The 10,073-nt window shown below is 30.7% G+C and overlaps 1 protein-coding gene across 1 annotated transcript; it reads left to right on the top strand.

The window, feature by feature from the left end:
* The first annotated feature begins 5,156 nt into the window (after positions 1-5,156).
* On the top strand, positions 5,157-7,782 carry LOC125814735 (protein IQ-DOMAIN 22-like). The gene is made up of 4 exons (XM_049494197.1): positions 5,157-5,471; positions 6,804-7,004; positions 7,098-7,175; positions 7,294-7,782. Exons 1-4 carry the CDS (start codon positions 5,157-5,159, stop codon positions 7,780-7,782), a joined length of 1,083 nt encoding a protein of 360 aa, XP_049350154.1.
* Positions 7,783-10,073: the final 2,291 nt, after the last annotated feature.

Raw genomic sequence — 10,073 nt, 5'->3', positions numbered from 1 at the left:
AAGGAGTACAAAGGAACACTTACCTTGGCTCTGTTCAACTATGAATAACTGAACTCAATATAAAGCAATAAGACACATGCAATATATATAAAGTTTGTAAAACAGTGTAGACAACTTAGTTCATTAAAGCTAAAGCAATAACAAACTCAACTTTACTTATATATAAAAGTAATATAACTTTAGGGGGAGATTCTTTAACTGACAACCACCACTATGAGCCCTAGTGGTGATACAACGTTTTACCTCACGTTGCCCAAGGACCATCTTATACCTTGCCGTGATATAGAACCTTACTTAACTTAGTGGATCCACTTGCTTAACTTACGTGATCATCTAAAAAGTATAACCCGTTAAATTCCACGTTGGCCACATGGTTCTTATAGAGATTTGAGTTAATATGAACTCGCGTCCCCAATTCGGTGCTCAATACTACTCCCAAAATATACTTTAGCTCATATGTGTTTTATACATCTCTTTCTTTAGTTTGAGATAATTGCTCAAAGCTTAGCCCAAAGGCTCTCTTGGAATCGATGTTCCCTTTACTGAAAACTAGCCCAAAGGCTCTTATGAAAATCATAGTTCCTTTCTTGCTCAAATGTGAAAACATTTATAAACTTCTTTGGGAATACTTAGTTCCTTAATAACTTTTGAGAAATGAACTCAACTCTCAACTCTTTACTCTTTACTTTACTTGAAGCTTAAGCCTTAAAATGAAGTTTAAACATTTAATAAAGACTCTTGAAACTTTAAGAAACTTTGCTTTGAATTGCTTCTTAACTTCTAGACTTGACTCTTAACTTCTTTGACTTTGACCTTAACTTTCCTTGAATTGGATTATGGATTCAAGGTTCATGATCTCATGTTTATGGATGATTTCATGATGTTTAGATGTACCTTAGAGTGTTGGAATCAACTAGAAAACGTAGGTACATCGCTTAGAAACTAGTACGAAAAGATGGGAGAAGAATGGGGTGAACTGGCGTCCTTGGCTCTCTGAGAGGCGTGGGGCGCTAGGTCCCAAACTTCAGAGAAGTCTGTGGGGCGCGCTGGCTTGCGCGGCGCCCCAAGGCCAAAACTTCAGAGGTTGCTTTGGGGCGCACTGGCTGGCGCGGCGCCCCAACCCCGTTTCCCAGGTTCTCTCGATTTTTCTTCTCTAAACCCTCAAATCTTCCCTAGTTCTTTCCCCAAACACTTAGGATCAATTGTACCCTCAATACACAACCAATCTAACTAGAAAAACAGACCGAAAACATGAATCAACTCAACCCCCAAGCATCAACAACTCAACCAACAAGAACTTAACGAATTTCAACAAAGTTCTTCAAGAACTCACTAACTTTTCATTCAATCAACAACCATTCTCTGAATAGAAATAAGATGGGAGTGTGGATGAACTAACCCATCACAAAAAGATCTCACATACCTTAATAGGGATTGCCCCCGACGAATTCCACTCCAAACGCTTGACGTTCTTGGCGAAATCTTGGCTTTTCTCCCTTTCTTTCTTTTTTTCTCTCTTCTCCAAGCCCTAAACGTATTTCTCAATTCTCCAAACTGACTAAGTCATGGTTTTACCCCAATAAATCCCTAAAAACGAATTAGGAAAATAATTAGAGAAAAGACTACTTTGCCCCTCCCTAAATCCGGATTGGGACTTTCCTCTATCCAACAGCCCAACTTACGAAAGGCATATCTCACTCATACGCTGTCGAAATCACGTAAACTCAGTGGCGTTGGAAAGATCTCCCAAAGGGCTTTCCAACCATATCAAGAACTACTCCTAACTCAGGATGAGTTAGGAGTTATGGTCGTTTGAAAATGACCAAAACTTACTTTCTTAACTTAGACAAAAATTTCCAGATTTCCACATTCTTTCCAAAAATGATTATTTTCAAATTTTAAACTCTTTCTAGTCGTTTCTAGATGCGAGATGTTACATGAACAATCCACAGGAAAGCTATTGTCGGTTCAATTAAGCAATTAAGCAATATTAGAGTTATTATTACATGAAAAAAAATTAAAGTAATTCAATTAAGAGAAACTATGACTATCTTATGTGAGGTAGGGTAGGTAAAGACTAAAGTAATGAATTTTGATGGAATTGGACTTAAGATTGTAATAGTTGGGCTAAACTTTAAGTGTTGAACTTGAGAAAATGGTTAAGTTAAAGACTTAAGTTAATTAAAATTTAACAAAAATATTTATATTTTTTATGAATAATATATAAATAATTATAAACTCTATATATCTAATTTATCGGTTCGGATTGGTTATTTTAGCAGTTGTTTTTTAGTAAAACCAAAACCAAATCAAATAATATCAGTTTTCAAAATTTAAAACCAAACAAAATCAGATATCTTTTTTTTTAATCGGTTTGATTCGGATTACGGTTCGATTTGATTTTTTAACCATAACCATGAACAACTCTATGAAAAACTTATGAGAAAATGTTGAAGTATAGTCTAAAATTTTGTATATCACTTCAAATGTTAGATGACAGTTTTAAGTTTGTCTATAAACTTAGGTTAATATATGAGCAAACATCCAACATGAATCTAATGTTATTTGAAAGATATTTTTCAATCTTGATTAGTCTGATTAATAAATTTCGAATACTGAATAATTAAATCGAATACTAATATAGACACCCCACCCCTCACCCCTCCCTCCCACCCACCCCCTTCTTGATCATAAATCAGGTCAGCAAAAACATTCTTGATTGCGAAATTCATGTAGAAGATTTGTTATTAGAAAAGGGAACACAAGAGACTATCAACTTTCTAAAGCCATTTTTGTTGACTGGCTATGACCTTGTTATAAATATGAGTTTAAGTTATATATATCGTCGAACTTTTTTATATCATTTGATCAATTTTACCCAAATTAATAGTTATTTCATTTTTGAGATTATAAATTTTAAAAGATTTTCCTTAATAAATATCTTTTAGAATATTTTTTAACAAGTACTGACGATATATATAATTTAAACGTCATATATTTATGAATGGTCGGTGTTCATTAATTAGTATGGAAAATAAGAAGATTTGGAACAAACAAAGTCAACAAATATCTAATAAGACAATTAAGTAATATTGAAACAAATCTTTTATATTTCTCTCTCTTTGAAATATCAATGTCATGTTCAATATTTGGACCTATTATTTTCTCCGTTTTAAAATAAATGTCATTTTAATATAAAATGAATTATTAACTCAAGGGTCATCGACCGGTTAAGTCGATAGGAAACTTACGTGATTCATTTTATATATTAGGTATATATGTTTTTATTCAAGGTTTCACACCTGTTACTTTATTTACTCGAAATGAAATTATATCAAACACCGAGATAATGAAGTCAAAGATTGTACAATTTTATATGTTATTTTCCTAATTTTGGTATTAAAATAATTTTCACGTGCCAAGTAAATCTAGTCACCAATTTATTCACATTATTTATCTATTCGACAATAGGAATAACATATATTCTTTTCTTTTTGTCCATTTTGATGTACACGTTTTTGTTTTTTCTATCTGGAAACATTAATTTAGATTGATAGGTTTCTATTTAATCTTTTTCTAATTTAGAAATTAACCATCCCTACCAAACAAATGACTCCAAAACAAACAAAAAATGTCTAGCACGCACTCACGAAGGACTTCCAGTAATACAGACTATAATGATGAAAAGTTGGGATGACGTTAAGTTCGTGAATTAATAAAAGGAATTGTTGTTGTTTTGCTACAAGTAAATATTTCCATCTGTTTTAATATGTTTGATTAGCTTGTCATAACATTTAAGAAAAACAGAAAATGTATGCTTTAAAAATATCATTATATTTGTATAATTATAAGATTTTGAGATCTACTGTCTTAAATATGTCATAACATTAAGGGTATACAAAGATTTTTATTTAAAATAAAATAAAAAGTTTAAAGTTAATTATTTTCAAACATAAAATATTTTGTATTTTTTTTTTTTTTTGCAACTGATTAGTTAATAAGAAAATAATGCAAATTATTGGAAGGGTGGAAATACCATATATATATTAGAAGAAAAAAATGACAAAAAAAGAAGAAGTTTGATTTGCATTTTAGAATCATTGTTGATATCTGGCTAATAATAAATATATAGAAATAACAAGTGACAAATAAATATATAACAACAAAAGTGTTTACATCAAAATATATTTTTTTTTTAAAAGCGTGACTCACTAATATATAGAATCTTCAATTATTTTATTTCAATATGTCCATATTACAGACAAAACTTGAAATCTGAACAGATTTATTACGCAGATTTATTTTTTTTATAAAATAAAAGGAGGGACTTTTTTATACAAACTTTTGTCAAAGTAATATATTTTTATGAGCCATTGATAATGAAGAGAATATAAAAAAACTATTGCCATTACTCAACAGATCTCGGGGTTTCAATATAAATTTCAAACATTAAATGGTAAACAAAAAAAATAAGAATAAAATGAGCTTAGGTTCGTAATCAAAAGTCTTATGTTTGAGTCTTAGATATAAAGTTGTCTTTATTAGAAAACACCTTAGCCTCTAATATAAAATTTTAATGCAAGAATTCAGATTTAATCAGAAAATACGAGAAAATCTTAATAGGGAAACAAAAAGACTTGATGATTGAGAGAATTTATTAGTTCAGTTAATCGACTATCTGAAATACTTTCATTTTATTAATGAGTATTCGATTCCCCACCTTATTGTAATCCTTTCTCCTATTTTTTTATTTTTCATCCGGTGTCCGGTATCCACATAGGAGCTTGAGTCCATATTCGCACTGGAAAGTCCCACATTGAAAAATAAAATGCTCCCAAATAAAGACAACTTTGTACTCAGTCCTCTCCGATTTCTCCTTCTCCAAAATACCCTTTTTAATATATAAATAAAAACAAATAATAGAAGAAAAAAAAGGACTTGGTGATCCAAGTAAGAAGTAGTCAATAATATATTTATATATTGATGTCCCAATGTCCTACTAGATAGCACATTACATTTGACTTGCTTACAAATCTTTTCCTTCCTCTTTCCTACCCTTTATTTCTCACTCACTTTTCTTTTCAACCACTTTCTCTCTTCTCTTGACAAAAACAAATGCTCTTTTTTCTAATCTCATAATTTATTATAACAATACTATGGGCAAAGCATCCAAATGGTTCAAAGCACTTCTTGGCTTCAAGAAAAATGACTCTTCTTCTTCTACTTCTTCCACTAATAAGAAGAAGTGGAGTGATGTTAAATCCTACAAAGATAAAGATTTTCAACACCACCACCAACACCATGACAAATCACACTACGTGAATAGTCGTGCTGGAGTGGACCCCACAATATGTGAAGTCCACTCCAGTTTGACGACTAGTAGTGTGATCCGTACAACAACGTCCGTGACGCCGTGGAGTGGTGAGGAGTGGGCTGCCGTTGTTATACAATCACATTTTCGAGCTTATTTGGTTAGTTATATTATACGTACTCTCTTTCTGTTTTATTTTATGTGAAAGTATTTACTCACACGAAAAAAATAATTTGAGAATTTTGAATTGTGTTTAGTATGAGTTTTCCGGAAAAATAAGTTATTTTATGGCAAACAAACATTAAAAAATGTATTAGAAGGGAAAACATGAATTTTGTTTTCCCTGGTTTTTTCTTCTATAGTTCATCAAAATAGTTTCTAATTTTAGAGAATGTTAGATAGTGAGAGACAAACATGTTTTTTTTATCTATAAAATTAACCAATTTCACTTAGTATGAAAATTTAAGAAATATATATTTTTAAAGAATTATGATCTTAAATATGTTTGCAATATTTACGTGCGCGTGGTTAATTATAATTTTTTTCTAAACTTGTAAACTTAAATATATTACATATAATATTTGTGTATAGTTATAAAAGTTTCTCACTAAGGTAATATACAAATGTTTTATTCTTTTTGTAATGAACTAACAAAAAGATAATATCAAATAAATTAAAACAAAACAGTAATGTTTTTACGATTAGAAGATTTAACACAATGAAATATAATGAAAACCAAGAAGGGAGAGATAATCAGAACTAATAAGGGTTGGAATTATTTTTTTGGGGGGAGGGGGTAGGGGTGGACGGGAAAAGAAACGATTCCCAATATATACTCTAGTTGAGAAATTGAGCCACCCTGACCTTTTTTTTCGATACAAAGTTACGTTGAATAAAGAATGAGATATACTCTATATTATACTAGGATCATATGATATCTGTGAAATTAGGGTTCAAATTTAGAAAAAAGGAAAAAAAAACTAAAACAAACAAATTAGCTAGATGGTTTTCTTCTCCTCTGCTTAAGTTTTGATTAGTTGAGTTACTTGTGATGTTTAGTGGGAGCATGTCCGATAAAATAGTTGAGTTGCGCACAAATTGATTGCCAATCAATGCAAATTTATATGTACTTTTTTTAAACATTTTTTTTTTGGAATGCATGGGTTGTTGAGGTCGGCAGGGGGGTGGGTGGGTGGTTAGCACATGCATGGTCAAATGTATACAGAAAAAAGGAAAGTGACTATTTTGGACCGGGTGAGGACCAGATTGTCTAAAACTAGAAAAAATTGTGGTCCTAAGTGTACTTTAAAATTCTATGAAGTTTGTCTATACATTCACACTATGAGTAAGTTCAACATCATAATTTATTTATTTTTTAAAATTCACAAACTCTAGTTCTTGTATTCGTCTCTACATCATTTGGTTGCAAAAAATCGAATGACACTTGATCATACACTCGTACTAATTTTCCATTTTGTGTTTAAATTTGAAGTCAAGGAGAGCTTTACGCGCATTGAAGGGACTTGTGAAGCTTCAAGCCCTAGTAAGAGGACACATTGTAAGGAAACAAACCGCGGATATGCTAAGGCGTATGCAAGCGTTGATAAGAGCTCAATCGAGAGCTCGTTTAGGACGATCTATGGTTTTTGAATCACTTCCTTTTAGCGCGAAGTCTACTCAACTTCTTCATCATGTAAGTAACACATCATCTTCCTCATTTCATTTCATTTTATATATGATGATGTTTGACTGATCATGTCAGTTCATTTTGAATCTTGATATATAGGGTCCTACAACTCCTGATAAATTCGAGCAAATTATTCGTGCAAGGAGCATGAAAAATGATCAAATGTTTATGCTCAAGGTATGAATGACCCTAAAGTATAGTAGAGGATAAAATTAAGATATTTCGTATAGCAGAAAGGTAAATTTGTACATTTCCCCCCTTATATCTATCTAACATATAGTTTGTATTAATGCAGAGGAATTCCTCAAACCATATAGGCAATGCCAATGCCAAACAGAGGAATTTATTTCATTCTTCAGAATTTAGCTTAAATTCAGAGCAATTCTGTTTTAGCTATGATGAAACATGTTACTCCTCTATTGATAATAGCCCACAACTTCACTCAACAGCATCATCGAAATGTACTCGTTCGAGGACAGGACCATTTACGCCAACAAAGAGTAGTACACGAAGCTACACGAGTGATGAATACTCGAATAATCATCCAAATTACATGTCTTACACTGAGGCAGCTAAGGCAAAAACGCGATCTATGAGTGCACCAAGACTAAGGTCTCAGTATGATAAGAGGTACTCAAAAAGTAACATGCAAAAGGGTTCTAATTGTTATGCCAATTTCACTAGCAAAGGTGTTTGTTCGGGTTCTGATAGACTAGATAAGATTGGAGTGCCTGTTAGTGGCGATCTGAATGAATTTGGACGCGGTTTTTGTCACATATATTGAGATGATTCAAGTTCTAAGTTATGTCCTAAACGCTTGAACCTGCATTTTTCGTTTGTATTAGAAATATAATTACTAAACTTATGTGAATCATTTTGTATTTGGTTCCAATTTAACTTTAAAAGATGTAATCTCTTAGTTAACTACATCATGTCCTATTTACTTTTATTGGCATGATTAAGACTCTTCTTAAGAAGATTAGACTAGGGTGTGTGAAGCTACATGATATGAAGGGAGTTTAATTGAATAAAAATTATATAGTGCATTTAGGTACAAAACTTTTCCTATGCACATTTATAAAAATATAAATAGGAGAAATTAATTGAAACACAATGTAAAATAAAAAGAGTTTAAATGGGACAAAGGGGGGATAAAAGCAAGAAAAAAAAAGGGCCCAAATCTAACAAAATCCAAAGAAGAATTTTGATCAAGGAGATGTGTTACATCACCTCTCTCGATATACAAGGTTAGTTAAATACACTAATACAAGGGAAACTCTTTGTATATGAGTGAAGATACTTCGAAAATTACTTTAGATTATAAGTTTGAATCTCAATTACGACATTAACTTCATTTGTTTTTGAATTTTCTTGTTAGAATTCTTGCCTCCGTCTAGTTAAAGCATTAGAAGACTTGTAGTATGGTTGTCAACTCATTCATGGTTTTTTTATCCCTTTTCACAATTAGTACTTTTGTATGGTTGAAATTTTGAATTTCTAGTACAACTTACATCTCAATAGTCAATGCATGTGTGTGCCTAGAGGGGAAAGAAACTAAGGTATTTAGTCTTTATTTACGAGTTTAAGTCTTTTGCATTAATAGTATGTAATTTATAAAGTGATTACAGGTAGGGGTGTATAAAACTGATCCGAAAATCAAACCAAACTGCAAACGAGTCAAAGCGAGAAAAAAAACCCGACTAGTGGTTGGTTTGACTTGGTTTGGTATTGGAAAAAAAAACCCGACTATATTTGGTTGGTTTGGTTTTAACTAAAAAAAACCAACCCGAGACCAAACCAACCCGACATTACATATATAATTTTAAAATTTTATTTTATACATAAAAATATTTACTTTGATATAATTTTTAAATATTTCTTATGCTTTTTCATAGTTTTTATCTTTTAATATATTATTATTTCAAATTTGAAACTTATAATTCTAAATGGTTCAATAAAGATTATAGTCCACAGATATTGGTAATTATGATAAAGCTTAAATCAAAATTAAATTAATACTAAAGCAAAAAAAATAATCAATTCAACACTAAGAATGACAATAATATTGAATATTTGTTCTATGGTTTTACATTGGTTTATTCAAATACATAATCTAATTTTAATTTCCTTTAATATTTAGTCATGTAACTAATACTTATTAAACTTATTTTAGCATGATTTAGTACTTTTAAATTATGATCATTTTCATTATGACTTGTTAATTTGCAATATTTGTTTTACGCGATTTCATTATTCTTATTTTTTGTTGGATATTTTAGTATCATTACTCATATAATATTTTGTGTTATTTTCTTAAGAAACACCTTAGATGGTTGTATTTTGGTAGGACTAAAGAAATATTTGAAGTACAAGTAAATTATATGTTTGTATGAATACTTTTTCGGGAAAAACCCGAAAAAACCCGAAAATCCAAAAAACCAGAAAAAATCTGAAGTTGAAAAACCTGAGTTTTATTGGTTTGGTTTGGTTTATAGATTTAAAAATCCGACACAAATGGTTTGATTTGATAATTGAAAAACCCGAACCAACCCGGCCATGTACACCCTTAATTACAAGTAAGTTTTTATGACAAATATTAAGTAATAACATGATAAATACAAAAAGGAACATGTTATAATCAGCTAAACTACGCTACAAAAATATTTATATATTAATGTATATAACTTAAATCTTTCTTTATACATACATTAGTCTAGCTAGTTGCATGGAAAAGATAACATTCCACATAATAAATACTAAAGTTTTTCTTCCCAATTGTAGACCCCAATGTCCATTAATTTGACTTATAATAACAATCCAAATTAATGGAAAAGATCTAATAGTGGCTGATCAATAGACAAACATATAAATGTAGTAGTTCTGCCAGTTGGAATTTACAATAATAACATAACTTAATATAATTTCATAAGTGAATTGAGAAAAAAAAATGTATATAAAGATCTTATTCCTATCTAATTGAGAAGTAGAAAAGTAGAAACAAAATTGTTTTTACTACTCCCTCTATCCCTAATTACTTGTTCACTTTTCCTTTTTTAGCTGTCTCTAATTACTTGT

Source organism: Solanum verrucosum, unplaced genomic scaffold (assembly GCF_900185275.1).
Source record: "Solanum verrucosum unplaced genomic scaffold, falcon-dt-bn FXZP01000268.1, whole genome shotgun sequence".
Lineage (NCBI taxonomy): Eukaryota > Viridiplantae > Streptophyta > Magnoliopsida > Solanales > Solanaceae > Solanum > Solanum verrucosum.
Note: the sequence above shows the minus strand (reverse complement) of the source record. Positions and strands in the feature narration are given on the sequence as shown.

What these genes read in the sequence shown, in the direction of transcription:
- LOC125814735 (XM_049494197.1), top strand. Translation starts at nt 5,157, where the DNA reads ATGGGCAAAGCATCCAAATGGTTCAAAGCACTTCTTGGCTTCAAGAAA. An exon ending in CACATTTTCGAGCTTATTTG is followed by an intron (nt 5,472 to 6,803) that starts GTTAGTTATATT and finishes TTAAATTTGAAG; the next exon opens with TCAAGGAGAGCTTTACGCGC. An exon ending in ATCAAATGTTTATGCTCAAG is followed by an intron (nt 7,176 to 7,293) that starts GTATGAATGACC and finishes GTATTAATGCAG; the next exon opens with AGGAATTCCTCAAACCATAT.